Source organism: Papio anubis, chromosome 8 (assembly GCF_008728515.1).
Source record: "Papio anubis isolate 15944 chromosome 8, Panubis1.0, whole genome shotgun sequence".
NCBI lineage: Eukaryota > Metazoa > Chordata > Mammalia > Primates > Cercopithecidae > Papio > Papio anubis.
In genome coordinates this window covers 17,438,882-17,461,824 of record NC_044983.1, presented here as the reverse complement: position 1 = coordinate 17,461,824, position 22,943 = coordinate 17,438,882, and the positions used below count along the sequence as shown (strand labels likewise).

Below are 22,943 nucleotides of genomic sequence, written 5' to 3'. Positions count from 1 at the left end.
AAACGTAAGGAACTTGTCCTGAGTCCCTCAAATAATTTGACTTTTAGCAAAATCTGTAATGCTTTACTTTCTCTATTCAGAAGACCATCATTTCCTTTTCAGCAGTGTTTTGCTGGAAGCATGCTGGTCCAGGACTCAGGACTCTGAGCCAGGCATGGGGAAATCCAGGTGATGGCTTGGAGTAGAGGGGTAGAGGGGCCAAGGCTGGATGCTAATCCAGATACCCAGGGTGGAAGGTGTGGAGACCCAGATGTGTGGGGTGAGCTATGAAAATGAGCTCAGCTAACAGGACCAGAAAATGAGGCCACGCCCGGCCCATACAGAAAGCCACGGGGCCCATACAGAAAGCCTCTTGTCCAGCCTGTTGATGGAAGCACTTAGAGTGACTTGCTACCAATTCCTTCATCAGAGCCTCACAACTGCCTCCAAAGCAGGATGGCTCTGTTTTATCACCTTTGTTCTACAGAGAAGCAAGGTGGCTCATTCATTCTCTCAAATGATCAGCCCTTTCCTGACCATGCCAAGTGAGTTCCTGCCTCTGTGTCTTCGACTTGCTGTTCCCTCTGCCTGGAAGAAACATGGCAGTCCACATGGCTTAGACATCCACATTGCTCCTTCCCTCTTTCCTTCAGGTCTCTGCTCCAATACTGCCTTCCCAGAGTGGCCTTCTCTGACTACCTGTCCCATCCCAATTCCATCCTCCCAGGATTCCTCAGTTCCCTGGTACTGCTTTATTTTCCTCTGCAACGCTTATGATCACCTGACCTTACAGATATGTTTATCATCTCTCTCTCCCATGAAGAATATAAGCTCCCTGAGGGCAGGAATTTTATTTAATTTTTTCATAAAATGTGTCTCCAACTCCCATAACAGTGCTTAGTGTGTAGTAGATACTCCATAAATGTTGCTTGGATCAATATACAATCCTTTGTCTTCCTCAACTGTCCCCATTTAAAATGACATAGTGAGATCTAAGCAGAATTAATGAAAATGTCCTTTAGATCGCCTATTGCTGCTGTTTTAGAAAGAAGTACATATTATATCAGCAGTATGAATACAGGACTACAGTTCCACAACTTCATCCTGATTTCTTAAAGTCTCAAAAAAGCACGTTCATGCATGTCCCTGCAGAGGAATCATGGAATTCATGACATGGTCCACAGGAAAACAGGTCCCTGGGCTGACCTCCGCTGTAGCCCCATCTCAGGAACCTTCTCTTCACAGGCTCACATCTTACAATGCTGTTTCAGACTCTCTGTAGGTCAAATCCTACTACAGCTTCCAAGTACCAGTCTATGCCTCATTTATTTTGAGCAATTTATGACATGATAGCAAGCTCACACGATGGAGGAAGCAGGGGTTGGCCCGGAGGGGCAATGTCATATCTGGATGGACGTGAGAGAGGGCTGAGTGCCAGAAGGGGTTCCAGGAGTGGTGGATGTGGAGGACACAGCAGCTGCTCACCCTCAAGGGACAGGTTCAGAAACGATGAGCACAGAAGTAACTCGATCTGAATTCACTCTTTCTGCCAAGTTTAATGCTCCATTTATCACTGTCTGAATCAGTCTTCCCTCCATGTCTGCAGCAGCCTGGGATGCTGCCTCTATGTCAGATCTTCTGGGAGGAGTTTAGCTGATACATCTTGGCATCTGTTCTTTCCATGACATTCAACACTTCCCGAACTCCAGATAAATGGGTAAAGATGAAGAACTGTGTTTGCAGCTTTTAGGACAGATTTCCCATTCTGCTGCTTAATTTCATTTCTGCATGAGACTAATTAACTAATCTGTGAAACGTTAATGGAAATGCCTAGGTATGCAGCCCCCGGAGGACAGAAGGGAAGTCTTTTACCTGGTGAAATCCATATGCCTTCATACGATTGATTGAATCTGCCAACATTTGTTGAATATTTCTTGAAGAACTGGAGGGTGACTAAAAATTAAACGAAACACATTTATGGCATTTGGACCTACAGTGCAGTTTCGTAAGATAATCTGTCAATGTTTCCCTGGTTTCAACATTCCCTAATGCTGCCCCCACCCTCACAGCTGGATCCACCCAAGACTCCCACTGGCACCTGAGTTCCTGGGCTGATCCTGACTACAGCAACGGGCATGTGAATCCTCAGTATTCCCACTCAGTAGGGTTTAAGAAGGAATTGTTGCCCAAGAGCCAGGAGCTGGTGGTTTGGTGTATTTTGCTCCCATCTGGTTGGCCCTGGAGAGCCCTGGGATCACGTCTAGACATCAACATTACCCCCTATTTAAATTCTCTTCTTGCTTAATCTCTGCATACCCTGTTTTAGTACAGGCCAAAGAAATGCCTTAGTCTCCAGATTTAACTAAATGATGTCTTGCAGACACACCTGGAGCACCAGTTTGGTGCCTGGGAGCCCCGCCCAGTTTCCCTGCCTGGGCTACACTTCTCCTCTCTTCCCACCCTTGTCACCCGGTATCTATGTTTCTGCTGCTCTAGATGGATTTCCCATGAGGCAACTTCCCCAGTGGGGCTCCCAGATGTGTTGCCTAGATTCCCTGGTGTCATTCTTGCCTGCCACCGGCCAACCCTCTGGCACTGCAAGTACGCCAGCAAATCACAATGGGTGCTTAAGACACAGGCCCCCATCAGTCCCTGGCTGGAGTGCAGAGCCTAAGCTAAGTCCCAACATGGGTAGTCACATGCCCTGAGTAGCGGGATATACCTACCCACAACCCATATTACCACCAAGTGTACGCCTTGTGTCTGAGTTCTTAATTTTGGCATAGATTGGAAATTGTCAGCAAAATTTCAGCAAAAGGTTGGTGCCACCATTCAGAAGGAGCACAGGGGATCATGCCTACACCATGCAATAAACCAGTGGCTTTCTCAGTCTTCCCCTTTTCTCACAGTAGCTGGCATGTGGCCACTCCACTATAGTGCATTTCCCAAACGCCCTAGCATTTGTCTCAATGTAAAGTGGGTGACAACAGGCATTGGCCATTTCTCCCCAGGCCCACTCAAAACCTCCTTCACACACCCCTCCAGGCCACTTCCACCTTCCTTTGGCTGGAATGGTGACAGCAGCAGTGATACTACTAAAGATAGCAGACACTTAGACTACAAAAGCCTGAATCCCTGAATGACTATGTGCAGCAGAGCCCTCCTGAACTAGAACACCTATTCTGGACTGTCAGAAGACAAATACATTAACTTCTGTTGTAGTTTTGGCCATGGCATTTGGGGTCTATTTGTTTCAAAAGTTTAGCCTATCAGCTGATAAAACTGGCCACAACAGTTGCTGGTGGCATGTTTCAAGCTCTCTGCTGAGGTTTTATAATTAATCACAGGTGGTGAGATTAATGCTAATTCCACTGATGAGCACTCCTGAATACCAAAGACATATTATGACCCGGCACTATGTTAGTGTCTTAGTGTTATTTTCACTCCACACAACACCTGTGATGGATGGGAAACATACTGGGCGATTTTCAGATGAAGGAAACCAAGTCTCAGACGAGTTGTGGAGCTTGCTCAGGACCAAACAGCTGGTTTGTGCCAGAGTTTATGCTTTTTCCACTATGTCGACATTGTAGTGATAAGAAAATGAGATGCGGGTCAACAGATATCTAATACTTATTACTTGGCAAACTAATGAATAATGTAGGTTTCACAATTGCTACTGACCATATTCTCATTTTAATATTATAAAAGTATGCTTTGCTGCTCTGCATCTAAACTTAGAACAGGAAACAGTTCCTCTATTTGGGAACAGGGTCAACCGTTCCCCCAGGTTTCATGTAAGCGTCTCTGCTCAAAAGTCCAAGATGACTTTGAAAGTCTCTGAGTGCATTTCCACCACCAGGAATGAGAGCTTTAAAAACAGGCCCACTCTCCCTTTCTTTGATGATATAAGATCTTTGGGGCATCGTTTTGCAAAAAGGATCAGTTTCTTATATTTGAAAATTAGGAGGCAGGTAGCCCTTCTTTCTTAATACTTCCTCAAGTATTGCGGAGAATGTTTCAAATATGCTGTGTTTATTACTTGGCAAACTAATGAATCCTGTAGGTTTCACAACTGCTACTTATCATACTTTCATTGTTTTCTCATTTGAATATTATAAAAGGACACTTTGCTGCTCTGCATCTAAAACAGAACAGACGCAGAGCAGCTGTTCCAGAATCAGACAGATCTGGACCTGTCAGACAGATCTGAAACTGGAGTTCTGGACCGAGGTTTTGTCAGCAGCACATTTGCTGTTCTTAGACTTTGAGCTTTTAAACACACTCTTACTTGTTTCCTGAATTAGCATTAGGCGAATAGGCATCTGATGGTTATCTTCTAATCCACGTATTCAAAAGTGTTGTCTATTTTGTCAGTTTCCCCTCAATCTCCCCCCAGTTACTATCATCTGCATGGGTACAGTGCTTTGAACATAATGTATGAGTTACCCTCCATCCCTCAGTTATTCCTTCAACCGAACAGTTCATCTCATGTACACATGAACAATGTTTTTTTACTACTTGCTTTCTTTAAACTATCTTATATTTTTTCCTATCATCATTGTATGCCTTTTCTTACTAGTACTTTCATCATGCTCACTGCTTTTGCATTTGTCACATCTGACGTGGTTATGAATTATGTTAAAATAATAAGACGCACAGACACGTGCTTCAGACAGTGTGCATGGAAGCGATGCTACTGGGCACTAAAGTGACTGTGGTGTCCGCCAACACCATCCACTCATGGTAGTTGGAGTTGATGATCTTTCTTTTCTTTGAAATTTTAGGTTTTGTCTTTAGTCTACCAAAACTCACAAGCTTGTTCTGGAGTAAAAGAATTTTAGCATAAAAACTCATTAGGCCCACAGATGATGGCTCATGCCTGTAATCCCAGCACTTTCAGAGGCCAAGTCAGGCGGATCACCTGAGATCAGGAGTTCGAGACCAGCTGGCCAACACGGTGAAACCCCGTCTCTACTAAAACTACAAAAATTAGCTGGCATGGTGGTGCGTGGTGGCGCATGCCTGTAATCCCATTTACTCGGGAGGCTGAGACAGGAGAATTGCTTGGACCTGGGAGGCAAAGGGTATAGTGAGCCGAGACTGTGCCACTGCACTCCAGCCTGGGTGACTGTGAAACTCCATGTCAAAAAAAAAAAAAAAAAAAAAAAAAAAAATTTAGCTGAACAACCACTCCAGAGATGAATCCTTCTATTTAAACATTTCTAGTCAATGTGTCTAAAACATACTGTAAACTCTAAAGCTATTCACACATACTAAGAACCACATTTATAAAAATTCTACTTTTCATGGTGAACCAAGATTTTGCCATTATTCTAACATGTTAAAATAACATGAAAAGCTTAAAACTTGCAGAAAGCAGGCTCATTTAGATACATTTACACGTTCTACAAACCCATGAAATGCACAAGTAGAAAGCAATAGACTGAAAACAGTGGGATCCAAAAGGTATTTTCCTTATGTAAAAAAAAAAAACAGCTAGAGGCCAGGCGTGGTGGCTCATACCTGTAATCCCAGCACTCTGGGACTCTGAGGCAGGCAGATCACAAGGTCACGAGATCCAGACTATCCTGGCCAACATGGTGAAACCCCATCTCTACTAAAAATACAAAAATTGGCCGGGCGTGCTGACATGCACCTGTAGTCCCAGCTACTTGGGAGGCTGAGGCAAGAAAACTGCTTGAACCCAGGAGGCAGAGGATGTAGTGAGCCAAGATCACGCCACTGTACTCCAGCCTAGGTGACAGAGCGAGACTCTGTCTCAAAAAACACAAGAAAAAAAAAAAAAAAAAGAAAAGCTAGATGATTAATGGGCTCAAAGGTGATGATTTATGATGGCAATATCAGAGGGGAATACCTCAGCAACACCACTGCCTCTATGAAGCACTCCTAGAGGCAGGATGAAGAGGCTTTTCAAAGAGGGTACCACACCCTCTCTGAAGCTTCCATATGCTGCTATGACCCAGGAAATACACTCTTTAGTTATCTCTATACCAAAAAAGGGAAGAAAATGACCCTCCTAACTGTATAATTTTTGCTTATAAAGCACTTTGAAGTCTAATACATCATTTGACCTTCATATCAGGTGTCAAAATAGGTCTTATCCCTTTACCAAAGAGGTAACGTGACCTGTTTTATTGGTCGTTGTGTTTTTGCTCTTGAGACAGAGTCTCGCTCTGTTGCCCAGGCTGGAGTGCGGTGGCATGAACAGGGCTCACTGCAGCCTCGACTTCCTGGGCTCAAGTGATCCTCCCGCCTCAGTCCCCCCAAAGTAGCTGGGACTACAAGCGTGCACTACCACACCTGGCTAATTTTTTTTTTAATTTTAGTAGAGACGAGGTCTCACTATGTTGCCCAGGCTCATTTCAAACTCCTGAGTTCAAGTGATGCCCCCCCGCCAGCCTCCCAAAGTGCTGAGATTATAGGTGTGAGCCGCCACAACTGGCCTAAGTCGACCTGTTAATAGGTAGGAGGACAGGGACCCAAACGCATGTCATCTGCATGTCTGAAGCTTGCTCCTTCCTCAGGGTCTCCCAGAGAGAACATATGTATGCTCTCACGTGTAACAGCCACTGCGGTCATCATCCATCTGCCACATTACAGAAATTCTTGCAGCTGCTGGAGCTCGATGAACAGAGTTAAAGCAATCTTATCTGCCTCATATCTGCTCTATTTAAACATAAAAACTGCCATGAATATTTATGCAAAAGTTTCCAAAAAAGAAAAACTGAATGCTAGTAACATCAGAAGCTACTGGACTTCCTAAAGACATTGAGTCAGAATAACCCTCTGTAATCAGTGAAGATCCCAAATACATCTGGGGGTGTAGCGTATCTGATTGGCCAAAGGACGGTATGAAAAATAATAGCTATAGTTAAACTTAGAAGTATGGCAGTTCAAATCTACATAAGCAACTGGGTTACGAAAAGATGCTGCTGACAACATCAGTATTAATTACATGGTTGCAAAATACGCTTCCTCCAAAGTCTATCTGTCATACGAGAAAAATTATTCTAATTATGTTCATTTTTTAAACTGGTTTGAGAAACAGTTGATTCTAGCTTCTAACTTAATATTCCGTTTGTTTATAAGTAGGGTTAAAGGCTAAACCTGGTGGCTCAGGCCTGTAATCCCAGCACTTTGGAAAGCTGAGGTGGGCAGATCACCTGAGGTCAGGAGTTCAAGACCAGCCTGGCCAACATGGTGAAACCTCGACTTTACAAAAATACAAAAATTAGCCAGGCATGATGGTGGGTGCCTGTAATCCTAGTTACACAGGAGGCTGAGGCAGACAAATCGCTCGAACCCGGGAGGCAGAGGTTGCAGTGAGCCAAGATCTCGCCACTGTACTCCAGCCTGGATGACAGAGCAAGACTCCATCTCAAAATAATAATAATGATAATAATAATAATAATAATAATAATAAAAGTAGGTTTGTACAATCAAATAAATGCCAAGTGTCTTTCATTCCCAATAAACCAGAAAGCTCCAACAAACAGAACATTGTCAGGACTCAATTTTTGCGGTAAAGATGAAAATGAGGAATTAACAGCATAAAATCAAGAGTTGGTTTTTTTGTTTGTTTTTGTTTTTGTTTTTTTTACACAGCTTGCTCTGTCACCCAGGCTGGAGTGCAGTGGCACGATATGAGCTCAGTGCAAGCTCCACCTCCCGGGTTCACGCCATTCTCCTGCCTCAGCCTCCTGAGAAGCTGGGACTACAGGCGCCTGGCTAATTTTTTTTGTAATTTTAGTAGAGACAGGATTTCACCGTGTTAGCCAGGATGGTCCCGATCTCCTGATCTTGTGATCCGCCCGCCTCGGCCTCCCAAAGTGCTGGGATTACAGACGTCAGCCACCATGCCCAGCCAAGAGTTTATTTTTTAAAAGAAACTACTAAGTATTGACTCATCCTGTTCTCTTATACCTCTTAAACCATGGTATTCCTGAATAGAATGACAGAATAATAACCTCGATGAGGGCAAAGACCATGCCAGCAAATTCACCACCATCTGCAGCAAACAAAACAGTGACTGGCACTTAGTAGGCTTCCTAAATATTTGTTTTTGTTTTTCAGACAGAGTCTCGCTCTGCCGCCCAGGCTGGAGTGCAGTGGCGTGATCTCTGCTCACTGCAATCTCTGCCTCCCGGGTTCAAGCGATTTCTCCTGCCTCAGTCTCCCCAGTAGCTGGGATTACAGGCGCCTGCCACCACACCCAGCTAATTTTTGTATTTTGGGTAGACATGGTATTTCACCATGTTGGCAAGGCTGGTTTCAAACTCCTAGCCTCAAGTGAGCCACCCACCTTGGCCTCCCAGAGTGCTAGGATTACAGGTATGAGCCACTGCACCCAGCCAGTAGGCTTCATACTTATTTGGTGAATGAATGAACACACAACAAATTCATGAAATACGTTCTAAATCATTAAAAGATACTCAATCTAGTTTCAGTTTTTTTTTTTTTTTTTTTTGAGACAGAATCTTGCTCTGTCACCCAGGCTGGAGTGCAGTGGCGCTATCTTGGCTCACTGCAAGCTCTCCCTCCTGGGTTCATGCCCTTCTCCTGCCTCAGCCTCCTGAGTAGCTGGGACTACAGGTACCCGCCACCTCACCTCGCTAATTTTTTGTATTTTTAGTAGAGATGGGGTTTCACTGTGTCAGCCAGGACGGTCACGATCTCCTGACCTTGTGATCCGCCCGCCTCGGCCTCCCAAAGTGCTGGGATTACAGGCGTGAGCCACTGCGCCTGGCCGAGATCTAGTTTCACTATTAATCAAGAGAGACTGAATTCAAATACTCTGAGAATCAATGGTCTATAACTCACCCATTTTGCCAACCAGGTCATTGAAATAATCAGATCAACCTCTTTTCAGCCATTTTAAACAAAAAGGCAATTTCCCAATGATGACTATAATATTAAGTTTCCGAGCATACAGGGATTTAGCTTTTTGCTTCTAAAATAACGGGAGAGGCAAAATAATGGAACTCTGCTTCAATAAAGTTAAAAAGCATAATAATAGAGAGAGGAGAGATTTTCCTAAGGCCAAGGAGACTAACAAGATGAAAAGCGGGACAATAAATTTTATTGCTAAAAATATGGTACAAACTCCATGTAGAGTGACTTTACTGACACATGAATGAGGACAATGGAGACCCGAGCAAATCTTTTCCTTATTTTTCTAATATTGTTCCAAGCAAAATCCATGCAGAGACTACTGAATGCCCCGACTTGAAAGTACAGCAGACTCTAACATGATGTGAGATTTTATGGCACATCTTTCACTAAACATTGTCAGCTGCTGCAGTGGCTCAGACCTGTAATCCTAGCACTTGGGGAGGCCAAGTCAGGAAGATCGTTTGCACCCAGGAGTTTGAGACCAGCCTGGGCAACACGGTGAAACCCTGTCTTTACAGAAAATACAAAAGTTACCTGGGCGTGGTGGTGTGTGCCTGCAGTTCCAGCTACTCGGGAGGCTGAGGTGGGAGAATCACCCGAGCCTGGGGAGGTCAGGATTGCAGTGAGCCACGATCTCGCCACTGCATTCCAGCCTGGGAGACAGAGTAAGACTCTGTCTCAAAACCAAAATGAAACAATAAAGAACAACAACAACTAAAAACATTGTCTTTGGTGTCCAAGTTTATTTTGAGCATGTTAGAGCACAGAACGTCAGTCATATTAGATGAATAACATGCTCACTCCTATTGCACCATCCCCTAAAACACCATTAAGCAACGCACAAACAACAGAACTGGGCAGTAACATCTTTGGAAAATGCAGTGATGCAGAGCTGGTGTAGGTTGCTAGGGCAAAGCGTTCACAGGTGAGAGAGTTTCAAAGGCCACTCTTACATTCTCACCCAGGGAGATGACTGAAACAGGATCCATGAAGAAGTAAAAGACAAGCAAGAGAAATAAAGGAATTGTGAAATATAAAGTGTAAGCATAAAATAATAAAGGATTGTTTAGAAAATATTCAAAGTCTTAAAAACATGATTTAAAAAATGATTGATACAGGAAGTCCTGACGAAATGGAACATAGAACTTAACTACAAATAATAATAGAAAAATAATAGATGGGGGCAGTGTCTCACGCCTGTAATCCCAACAGTTTGGGAGGCCAAGGTGGGCAGATCGCTTGAGGTCATGAGTTCGAGACGAGCCTGGCCAACATGGTGAAGCCCCGTCTCTACTAAAAATACAAAAGTTAGCCGGGCATGGCGATAGGCACCTGTAATCCCAACTACTCAGGAGTCTGAGGCAGGAGAATCACTTGAATGTTGGAGGTACAGAGTGAGACTCTGTCTCAAGAAATAATAATAACAATAATAGAAAACGATATTCATATCATACATCCTTTACAAAACACTTTTATGTGTATTATTTCATTTGATTCTCACATTAACCCAATGACATGTAGCTACTTTAACGTCTCTTTTATAGATTGGGAAACTTAGCCTCAGAGAGGTTGAACGACTGACCTTTAAGTGGTTAACACGTCTCCCGACTCAGGATTCTAGCATACTACTTTTAATGAGTTCAATAAGTGAATCAATGCAAATATCTCCTGCAATGAAGTTATACACGATGAAGTTGGTAACAAAATTAAGTTGAGTAAACACTTATGACTAGAAATCTGTTTTTCTCTTTTCTAATTTATATTAAGCTTTTCATTTTAGAAATTTTGATTATTGTTTGCTTTTAAGAAGCACAACAGCTTAAGTGAATTTTAAGGTGCTAGTATTTCATGATTCTATCTTATATAAGATTTTATTCTACAAATTACCTACCATGAAATTCTATTACAGTTATGCAGAAACTACTTGGGGAATTGTGTAGCCCTCTGATTAGGGCTCCACTCTTGAATTAATAAGATATGCACAATTAATTCATTATCTGTTTTTACCTGGCATGTAAAATGCTTTATCTCTCATAAAAATTACATTGAAATGCTTCCTTCATGTGTACTAGAATGGAATATACGTCAAGGCAAATGACTCCTAGCTTGGAATAGGATTATTCCTCTTTTGTCTCTACATCCAATTTAAGCCTCAAAATTCTAGCTTGTGTTTCGGAAGCACATGTTCTCTACTTACCATGGTGGTCCTTGTTCTAAGGTGTGAACCCCCTTGCCTCCCAGAGACTGGTGACATGGCTGTCTGCAGCCAGGAATCAGGCAATGCCACGCTGGTTCCACTAACCCCAGGCACGAGGTATCTACTCTGGGGTGGGGTGCATGCTCCACGACCCAGCCTACTCATCAAGCTCAGTACTCACCTCCGCTTAAATCACATGAAAGCGTTATGCTGCTAATACTGCTTTTCCCCCTTAACCTGAGGCACAAGTGACAGAAAACCCAGAACTTTTGTTGCTATGCAATAGCATTTTGAGATGAATGAGAATCCCAGAAATAATTCAGCATATTCTTTTCTATTCTTTCGAAGACTTGTTCGGATCTCAGTAACTCTCTTCTGAATCTCTCCTTTATCAAGGCAAACCACTGAAGTCCAGTTTTAGAGAACTGATCATTTTAGAGTGGACAGCACTCTTAATTTTAGTTTGAAAGAAAGGTATAGAAGGAAAATCTAAGTGGAAGCTTCATATTATATCTTAAAATCATTTTACAGGTAGCTACTTAACTGTTCTCTACTCATGGAAACATAACACTATGAGTTACAATAACACTTAAAAGTAGAAGTGAACTGTAATCTCAGCACTTTGGGAGGCAGGGGCAAGAGGATCACTTGAGGCCAGAAGTTCAAGACCAGCCTGGGCAACATGGTGAGACCACTGTCTCTACAACGAATAAAAAAATGAGCTGGGCTTGGGAGCATGCATCTGTAGTCCCAGCTTCTTGGGAGGCTGAGGCAGGAGGATCACCTGAGCCCAGGAGTTTGAGGCTGTAGTGAGTCATTATTGCACCACTGTACTCGAGCCTGGGTGACACAGCAAGATCCTGTTTCTAAAAAAACACACACACAAACAACTAAAAACCACCATAGTTTTAGTGTCAAGTTTACAACTAAAATGGACATTTTAGTGGCATGTTTTTGTGATCATTAGTTGTTATAGAAAAATGACAGACTTAAAAACAGGTATCAGAGCCTTGGGGCAGTGTGGAAAGCATGCATATGTGTGTTGTGTGCGCATGTATGCATGCAATGTGTGGCATGTGTGTGCCTGTGTGGTGGAGGTGGAGAGGTAAGAGGCCTCATTTGTAACTCCACCTGGTTAAAGAATATATCACAAGGAAGACTTTTGCTCAAGGCTCTTTAATCTGCCAGCTACAAGGTCTTCTTTTTTGTGTGTGTAATGCTTTGAATCCCAGATGTTTGGTTCTAATATTTTTTTAGCTCCTGTTTTGCACTGTGGCCCACTCTGAAGGCCATTTCTGTAAAAATAATGAAGAATTCTCTGGAGATAAAATCTAAAAGTGAGCAGATATAGTTTCATTCAAGGTCCTCTTCGGGGCAAGGACAGTCGATACTGATTAATGAGTTCCAAGTCTACAAATTACATACAAGTGGAGAAACACAGAGGAGCTTATCTTTGAGTTGGCAGAATCTGCCATTCTCCCAACCAGGCGCGGAATGAGTCTGACTGGGGGCGGGGGACATCACTGCATTCAGTTGGCTGTCCACACAGAGGGTCCCTAAGGGTCTCTTCAGCTGCAGGGGACTCGCAGTTCATACCCAAACTCCCCTAGGTAGGGTGAGTCTGTTCACACAGCACGCCACTGTCTTTTTCTCTGAGTCCCATTAACTCCCCATGACATTCATAGTTAACTGGGAATGGCATCTGCTCCGAACCTGCATGTCTCAAAACGTGGCAGAAGGACAGAGAAACCCAGCCATTCCCCAGCACCTCCAGTTCAGTGTAGGCACCCAGTAACCCTGCGTGTTCGCTGTGATCCATGGAGAACCACAACACTGACTCGGTATTAAGCAGAGCATCACTTCAGAGGTTCCTCAGCTGCATCACCACTGCCAAAAAATAAGGACAAGCCAGCGATTTTGCAGAAGGCAACAGCTTTGCAGAATAAAAACCATATACTCAGTTCTAATCTAGATGTTACTTCAGCCTCCTCAGCTTGGAAAACGCAGCCAGACAGCCTTCTTTGGCCTCCAACTCTTCATCTGAAGAATGGGAAGGACCAAGCCTGGGCTCCTGATAAGAACAACATCTTTTATTGCTCCACATACTTGCCAGAGGATGTGGGTTGGGGGTGAGAGAACGGCATCCTGTAATTCAAGGACTTCAGGAGGCAATTGTTGCTGCTTCCATCAGACAATACTGGGCAAGCTGCTTTCTCCTATTTATACATTTTATCAGCTTCCTTTGTAAAGGGTCAGTGTTGCTAAATTTAACATCTACAGAAGAAACTGATCCCCAGTCCCCCACTTTTTGGCATCGGGGACCGATTTTGTGGAAGACAATTTTTCCACAGATAGGGGGCGCCAGAGGGATGGCTTCGGGATGATTCAAGTGCATTACATTTATTGTGTACTTTATTTCTATTATTATTACAAACTCATCATAATTCATAATGCAGAATCGGTGGCTTGCTTTCCTTCAACTATAAAGTCCCATCCGAGGGTAATGGAGGCAGTGACAGATCATCAGGCATTACATTCTCATAAGAAGCACACAGCCTAGATCCCTCACATGCGCAGTTCACAATAGGGTTCGTGCTCCTATGAGAATCTAATGCTGCTGATGATCTGACAGGAGGCAGGGCCCAGGGAGTAATGCTCGCTTGCTTGCCTGCTGCTCACCTCCTGCCATGTGGCCCGGTTCCTAACAGATCACAGACCAGTGGTACCCCAGGGATAGAGGCTCCTGCCTTACGGGATACTGCCCCAAGTCTCAGAGCTGCCTGTAAGGACTGAAACTTCCATTCCCTAACTAGAGATCTTCTACTGTGTTGGTGCTATGGTTTCCAGGTATCTGGTACTTATTCAGGCCGTCTTACTTTTGGATATTTATTTGGTATAATAAAAATTTTAAACCAACAAAAATGTATCCTTAGAAAATCTTTTGTAAAGACTGTCATACATGTGTAGAAAGATACTCTGAGCCTGGACTTTAAGATTTCCAAAGCCTGTAGCTGCCATCATACAATTCTCAGATTCTCAAGATTTGCTTCTCATGGCTCTCAGGGTGAAGGAGAAACTCTTCACTCTTAGAACTGGGGCAAGTCTTCCCTTGTTCTGTAAGGGATCTCCTTGAATGAAGCCATTTACTAATGAAGATATAACTTGGGTTACGTTGGTATAAAATCATATCCAAACGCAAACCTACAGATTGGGTGGTTTGGTGTTCTGGTTAAAACTATAGAAACTGTTGCATGGCAGGAAGGTACAGCTCTCTACATTTTTGTATGTGAGAAGATTAGCTGTTACCCAGGCAGACCAAAAGATATGTTTTGAGTCTTGGAGGGGAGGGCTGCAGTGAAAACCAGCTCAGGAGAGGAATGCCACTTGTCCAAAGAATACATCGTTTGTGCCTTATTTACAGAAATAAAATTGAGTTGACCTTGCCACATACCACCGGCTTTGCCTATCACACCCCTGCCTAACTGCTGCTCAAATACAAAAGTCTAGACCTTGTGGTGTGGCTTATTCATTGAAACAGTATGGCAACCCTCCTTAACAGCCAGTAGTGACAGGAAAAAACATTCTTCCTGTTGTACAGGCATCGACTGTTGCTTTAAGATCTGCATGTTTAGAGCTAGACTGAAACTTCTGAGAAATCACCTCAGCAAATAGAGTCCATCTGTGCCGTTAACTCCTAGGGCTCCATTTGGCTGCCTGCAGCCCTGTTGACAAGGATGTGAGGTCCTGTCCTGGCTCATCAGGAGAGAGTGCTGCGATTGATTAGTGATGTCTCTCCCAGGGGCAGCACTGGAAGTACCTGCACCTGGGCTCTATGGTCACTAAACAATTTAAAAGTCTCTCATTTTATAGATTACGAAAACAAAAGTCCTGCAGAGACAAAGTCAAAATGAAAATCCAGTTCTTTTGACCACTTGCTCTCATTATATTACCATAGCTCAAAAATGGACTGGAGGCCCACCCTCCCTTATCAACAATTCTAAAATCCAAAAAGCTCTGAAAATATGTAACTCATATCAGGGAGGATCCTAACCTGAACATGAGGCTATTTACAGTATTTACAGCATTTGTTTACAGAGTATTGCCCCAGACCTTGCTGGGAGGCATTATATATTACATAGTACATGCTCAGTATTTCTTTTATAAAATCTGGAAAAAAGTTGAAATCTGAAGCACTTCTGGGTCCAGATGTATTGGATAAGGGGTGGCAGGCCTGTACTACCGACCCGACAGCCTACAGGGGTGTGGTAGGTGTCATGGCTTTAAAAGATACCCACGCCCTAATCTGGAACTTGTAAATCTGTTATTCCTCAGACATTAATTACTAGCTATGGACCTTAAAATGAGACTATCCAGGATTAACTGTGGGCGCAATCTAATCACAGGCACTCTTCAAAAGCAGAGTACTTTCTCCAGCTGGAGTCAGAGAGAGACAGCAGAAGAGGAAGTCAGAGAGAGCTTTTAAGCAGGAGAAGGACTCAATCTGCCATTGCTTGAGGGACCACCTGGAAAGCATAAGGAATGCAGGCGGCTCCAGGTACAAAGATTGGCCCCTGGTTGATGCCCAGTAACGAATCAGGGCCTTCCGCTGGTTCATTTGGCCAACGACGTGAATATACCTGGAAGCAGATTCTTCTCCAGGGCCTCCAGATAAGAGCCCATCATGGCTGACATCTTGATTTCAGCCTCATAAGACCCTAATCAGAGAACCCAGTCCTGCTATGTCAGATTTCCCACCTGAGGAGCTGGGAGATAATACATGGGTACTAGGGTAAGTCATGAAGAAAACTAATACATGCAACAAGCCTGACTCTTCTTCCATAAGGTGTCCTGTTAGCATCTACTCAGACTTACCTTTCTGCATCCCAGTCAAAGCCCTTTACCTCCATCAGACTGTTGCCCCGCATTCTCCCTCCTGGACACACGAGGCTTTGCACTTTCTTACCCATGACATTTCACCGGCCAGGACTGCAGAGTCCTTTCCCCCAGGCCTCTCTGCGTTTCTCTGCCACGCCCTCCATCCCTGCCTTCCACAAACCAGTGAACAGGCCACTGGCCTCCTGGAATGTGATTCAATCCTGCCCTACAGAGCACTCACTACTGCTCTTTTCAGGGCCTAAGACTCTTGAAAGAGGAAAACCTCGTCTTATGCCTCCCTCGTGGCACCGTAATGCCTGTCATTACACAGATTAAACCTTGATGGATATTTGCTCAGAGAATGACTGATGCAGCCCAACAGCGCTGGGCACTGAAGTGTGCAGCCCCTGGGTAGGAGGCGGTCACACAGGGGAGGGGCAATCTCTAGTGTTCCTAGTTAAAATAACCCCTTAGATTTGTACTGGGATTTGCAGTTTTCAAAGAATTTCCAAACATATTATCTCATGTCATTTTTTACTATGTCAACTTTTTTTTCACCAAAAACCCATGACATAAACAAGGCAAGCCTTTTTAAATTCCCAGTTTTTGCTTGTTTGAGACAGAGTCCCTCTCTGTCGCCAAGCCTAGAGTGCAATGGTGTGACCACAGCTCACTGACGCCTCAACCTCCCAGGATCAAGCGATCCTCTCTCCTTGGCCACTGGAGTAGCTGGGACTACAGGTGTGCACCACCATGTCCTGCTATTTTTTTTATTTTTATTTCTGTAGGGACAGTGTCTTGCTATGTTGCCAGGGCTGGTCTCGAAATCCTGGGCACAAGTAATCTACGCGCCTTGGCCTCCGAAAGTGCTGGGATTGCAGGCATGAGCCACCACACCTGGTTTTAATTCCCCGTTTTGACAGATGCGAAAACAGACGTTCTAGAGGGTTATGAGATTTGCACAGTCAGCATAGGTAACAAACCCAGCAGTACAGACGCAACCCTCTCGCAGTGCAGGGCAGAGAAGCTGCTCTAGAAATCCAAGGCACACAGAGACAGGAGCAGCGCGCTAGAGCTGTGAGCTCTGCAAAAACACCACCCAGGTGAATGAGACTGGCTCAAGGTGTCCAGGAAGGTAGATTTAATCCTGTCTGTTTGTCCAAACCCGACTCCCTCCTCTTTCCCCTTCTCCATGTTTTCCTAAGGAAAAAGCTTTTCTGTTTAATTTAAAGCCAAGAATGTCTGGTCTAAAGTATCACTGCTAGTGGAGGGGAAAAGCCCAAAAACTCTAATCCCAGCAGTGTGATCATTAAGATGCAGACGAGACCACCTTCCCCAGGGCAGATAACAAGAAGGACCTGAATAAGGTGGAAGACCCAGCTCCACCTGGGAATCAAACCATTGCCCTGATCTCCCCATTCGGAACAGGAATAAAAATACCTGTTTCACACCTACAGTTGTGAGGATGAAGTAACATCGCGAATGTACATCTTTCCAAATGTGTACGGGGCTACCTATATCTAACCACTATCATCCCAGTGACCAGCACTAAGGCAAATCTGTCTGTTTCACCAAATAGAATCCGGGTTCCCAGCTATCCTCTTACCACGTGTTGCTTTCTTCCCTCGAGGCTGGCCTCGGCATCCTATTAACCTGATTTCATCCTATTCAAAATACTAGTGAGTAAAGAGGAAGGATAATGAAGAAGTAACTGTAGGATTTACCCCAAGTTCTACATAAGATCAAACGGGACTCTGACTACATGTTTGCTTCAATCCTTCCTTCCATGAGATAATCACAGCAGAGTTGAAAAAACACTACTGATACAAATGCAGAAATCCAGTGTACCCTGACGTGCATAAGACTGAATACTCTCATGCCCAAGCCCAACCCCAATATTTTTCCATTATTTGGACTTCTTCAGGCAGCAACTGATAGATCAGTACAAATAAAAAGGGTCCCTGTTAACCAGAAGCACTACCTCCTAAAAGAAACTGACTCCTCCACAAGAGATTCTACAATGCTGAATACACATCAATATTTGGGTTGAATTTAATTTTCACCCATTCTCCACAGCCCTCGGGAGATTTTAGATCAGACTGGTAAGAAGTGCATTCTGATTCAGGTCTGGAGTATTTTATTAGAAAATGGGGCACAGTTTCTAGTGACGATCTTTTTTTTTTTTTTTAAGACAGAGTTTTGCTCTGTCACCCAGGCTGGAGTAGAGTGGCGTGATCACAGCTCACTGCAACTTCCGCCTGCCCAGCTAAAGTGATCTCCCATCTCAGCCTCCCAAGCAGCTGGGACTATAGGTGCACACCACCATGCCTGACTAATTTTTGTGTTTTTTGTAGAGACAGGGTTTTGCCATGTTGAACTGGTGTTGAACTCCTGGCTTCAAGTGATCCATCTGCCTCGGCCTCCCAAAGTGCAGAGATTACAGGCGTGAGTCACAGCATCTGGACTCTAGTGATGATCTTTCATTAGAAATTTACTACAAATCTAACAAGACAGCTTTACTTTAATAAATTTATAGCTGATTTCCCTTGAATATTGTTGATAATCCTGGAAGATTGATTGTTCTTTAAATCCCCCCAGAGTTACTAGGATAAGGATTATAGTCACTAACTTCAATAAAAACTGCTTGAAGATTTTTTTATAACAGATGTTGGGCCTTGTGTATACAATGCAATTTTGAAGACATGACAATATACTTTTAGATATTAGAGTTAAAATAAATTATAGCAGAAATTTGGAAATCTTTAATCCTTACTGTGCAAATCTGAATTGCATTTTGGAAACACGTGGGATGTGTCCTAAGGCTCCAGTCTTGGTTTCTCACCAGAAACCAGAGTTCCCTTCTAAAGGAGAAGGCCTGGGGGCAGTGATGCATTCTGTTTTAAATACGACAAAGTTACAATGAGAGTGGGGATTAAAGTAGACATACAAAAATGAGGGCATTCTAACTGTAATTTTGGGGTTAATCACTTAATCTCTTCGAACATTTGTTTCTTCATCTGTACAAAAGAAATGGTAATGTATTGTCTGTTTCACAGGAGTGTTGTGAACTCTAAATCACATGTATAAGATGAGCCTGGCTAGGTGCAGTGGCTCACACCTGTAATTCCAGCACTCTGGGAGGCTGAGACAGGAGGATCACTCGAGCCCAGGAGTTCAAGACCAGCCTGGGCAACACAGTGGAACCCTGTCTCTACAAAAAATTTAAAAACTAGCCACGCATGTGCCTGTAGTCCTAGCTACTCAGGAGGCTGAGGCTGAAGGATAACTTGAGCCCAGGAGTTGGAGGCTACAGAGAGCTTATGATTGTGCCACTGTATTTCAGCCTGAGTGATAGAGCAAGACCCTGTCTCAAAAACAAGAAAAAGAAAAAGAAAAAAATCAGCGTGTATCCACCACGACTACTGCTGCAGGTAGCCTGGGAAATCCTGATGCATCTCAACTAGAATCATCTTCTCCTTTAACATCAGCTCTTCCTCCAGACACGCCTGTCCATCCTGATGACACCTCATTCTCCCAGGCATCCAAGCTTAGAAACCTGGTCACGCTACCTTGTTCCTCCACCCTCCCTGATGCAAGAATGATCCCTCCTTTTCAAAATATAAACCTGATCAGCTCAACCCCTTGCTCGATAATCACTGACAGTTTCCAAGTGTTCTTGAAAAGAGTCAAAACACGTAAGTCGCCCCCAAGACCCTGTCTTGTCTGGCCCTACCCCACCCTCCACAATGCTTTCTCTGCTTCTGCACTTCAGTCACACTGGCCCCTTTGGCTCCTTCAAAGCCCGCTTTCCCACCAGCTATGGAGCCTTTGCCACACTGTTCCTCAGCTGGAACTGCCAGCCCTAGGGGCCATGTCCTCTGCAAAGCCATCCTTGGCTTCATGGAGCTGCCCAAGTGCTAATGTAATTGGTGTGAAGAGAAACCTATCCCTCATGTCACATCACTTGTTACTGTTTGAAATTATATATTATGTGATGTCTCTCTCTCCCTCCCCAACTAAAACGTCATGAGAGCAGTGATGCTGTTTTACTCCAGTATCATAACTTCAATACTTAGCACCTATTGGGTACTCAAAATATGTTATGAGTAAATCAGTCAACCTTGGGATCCTCTCCTCACTGTCGATATATTTAAGCTAAGAAAAATGTACAGGGGCCGGCCACAGTGGCTTACACCTGTACTCCCAGAACTTTGGGCAGCTGAGGTGGGAGGATCACCTGAGACCAGGAGTTTAAGACCAGCCTGGGCAACGCAGAAAGATCCTATCACTATAAATAATTGTTAAAATTAGCTTGGGGTGGTGGCCTGTGCCTGTAGTTCTAGCTACTAGAGAGGCTGAGGGAGTATTGCTTGAGCCCAGGAGTTGAAGGCAGCAGTGAGCTATGATTGCACCACTACACTCCACCCTTGGAGGAGAGTGAGACCCTGCCTCAAAAAGAAAAAATAATAATAAAATGTATAGGGAAGAGGAAAGTGAGCTAACTAAATATCTGATATGTGTTTGGAGGCACTGAGATAAGTGCTCAGTATTTAATATCTGTGATGGTTAATAGTGAGTGTCAACTTGATGGATTGAAGAATGCAAAGTATTGTTCCTGGGTCTGTCTGCGAGGGTGTTGCCAGAGGAGATTCACATTTGAGTCAGTGGACTGGGAAAGGCAGACCCACCCTCAATCTGGGTGGGCACCATCTAATTAGCTGCCAGCATGGCTAGGATAAAAGCAGGAAGAGGAACATGGAAGGACTAGACCTGCTGAGTCTTCCAGCCTCCATCCTTCTCCTGTGCTGGATGCTTCCTGCCCTCAAACATCGAACTCCAAGTTCTTCAGCTTTTGGACTCTTGGATGCATGCTGGTGGTTTGCCAGGGGCTCTAAGGCCTTCAGCCACAGACTGAAGGCTGCACTGTTGGCTTCCCTACTTTTGAGGTTTGGGGACTTGGACCAGCTTCCTGGCTCCTCAGCTTGCAGATGGCCTGTTGTGGGACTTTACCTTGTGATCGTGTGAGTCAATACTCCTTAATAAACTCCCTTTCATATATACATCTATCCTATCAGTCCTGTCCCTCTAGAGAACCCTGACTAATACAATACCTCACTTACTCATCACAAAATCCTACCAGATTGTATTGGTTTTCCATTGCTGCTGTAACAAATTACAATAAACTCAGTGCTTTTGAACAACACAAATTAGGATACATTTCGGTAGGTCAGAGACCCAACCCTAGGCCAACATCAAGGTGTCAGCAGAGCTGCGTGCCTTCCATAGACTCAAGCAGAATCCGATTCCTTGCCTCTTCCAGCTTCTAGAAGCTGCTTCCGTTCCTTGTTTCATGCATGGTCTCTTACTCCATCATCAAAGCCAGGAACATCACATGTCTCTTGTCATTATCCTATAGCCCCATCTCCCTCTGACCTCAACCAGGAAAGAGTCTCTGCTTTAAGGACTCATGCGATTAGCTGGGCCTGCCTGGATATTCGAGGATAATCTTCCATCTCAAGGTCCTTAACCTCGGTCCCAGAGGCAGAGTCCCCTGTTCCACGTAAAGTAACGTGTTCGTGGGTCCTAGAGATCTAAATGTGGATATATTTGCCATTATTCTGCCTAACAAATAGATGGTTTATCCCCTTTTTATAGCGGGAGAAACTCAAGAGCTAAAAGCTACAGCACAAGGAGGTGAGGGATGCAGGATTCAACTTTATTTTTGGTTTTCCAGAAAGCAGGTTTGTCTCTCTAAAATGGTTGCTTCTCCATTTTAATAACTATTTAATAATTAGGGTAGCATAATGAAACATTTCTGAGAAAGTCAATGAGAAGTAACTGCATTCACTATGCAGGGCTGCTGCAAGGAATGGCCATAAACTTGGTGGCTTAAAACAACAGATATTTACTCTCTCACAGTTCTGGAGGCTAGAGTCAGAAATCAAGGCTGGGCAGGGCTGTGCTCCCTCTTCCAGCTCCTGGTGGCTCCCATCTTGTGGCAGCATAACTCCACTTTCTGCCTCTTTCTTCACTTGGCCTTCTTCCCAGTGTTTCTGTCTGATAGGGTTTGGTTGTGTCCCCACCCAAATCTCCTCTTGAATTGCAACTCCCACAATTCCCATGTATTGTGGAAGGAACCTGGTGGGAGGTGGTTGAATCATGGGGGCGGGTCTTCCCCACGGTGTTCTTGTGATAGTGAGTGGGTCTCATGAGATCTGATGGTTTTATAAAGGGGAATTTCCCTGCACAAGCTCTCTTCTCTTGTCTGCTGCCATGTTAGACGTGCCTTTCACCTTCCATAGTGACTGTGAGACCTCCCCAGCTACGTGGAACTATAAGTCCATTAAGCCTCTTTCTTTTGTCAACTGCCCAATCTCGGGTATATCTTTATCAGCAGCGTGAAAACAGACTAGTACACTCTCTCTCACATTTCCCTTGGCTCTCCTCTTATAAGGACACCTGTCGTGGGATTTAGGGTCCACCCTAAATCCAGGGCAATCTCATCTTGAGATCCTTTACTTTAATTACATCTGCAAAGATCTATTTCCAAATAAGCTCACATTCTGAGGTTCTAGGTGGACATGAATTTTGGGGGATAAATATTCAGGCCACTATAGTGACATATACAGAACTTACAATAAAAATATAAATGTACCATCGAGTCAATTGTCTAAGAGGTAGCAGACACCTCTTTAAATGCTCACACTAGCTGTGAAGATCAGCTTCCTCGCTGCGTGGCCCGCTGTCAGAGTGAACTTCAGCAAATATCACAGCAGCCCCTGACAGCATCTTCTCTGACACAGGGAAAGATAAAAAGCAGAAATATAAAAACCTGCCACCCATCTATTTCTGTATTCCTTGTATCTAATTGTTTCTTTCTCCACTGCCCCCATCTCCTTCCATATGACAGTTTAGCAGGCACCTAAGGAATGGAACAGTGCCACTCTCAATATAATATTTATGAGATGGTTAAAGA

General features: G+C 44.0%; 1 protein-coding gene across 4 annotated transcripts in view; it reads right to left on the bottom strand.

Annotated features, from left to right (window-relative positions):
• SH2D4A (SH2 domain containing 4A) overlaps window positions 1-22,943 on the bottom strand; it is an 83,302-nt gene that overhangs the window by 37,145 nt on the left and 23,214 nt on the right. For 2 of the 4 annotated variants that reach the window (XM_017961821.2, XM_009212607.3), the window contains exon 5: window positions 1,852-1,932. The exons of the other annotated variants lie outside the window; for them this stretch is intronic. In XM_017961821.2, the coding sequence (XP_017817310.2) occupies window positions 1,852-1,932 (81 nt within the window). The remainder of the gene's footprint in view (window positions 1-1,851; window positions 1,933-22,943) is intronic. 4 annotated transcript variants of the gene reach the window in all.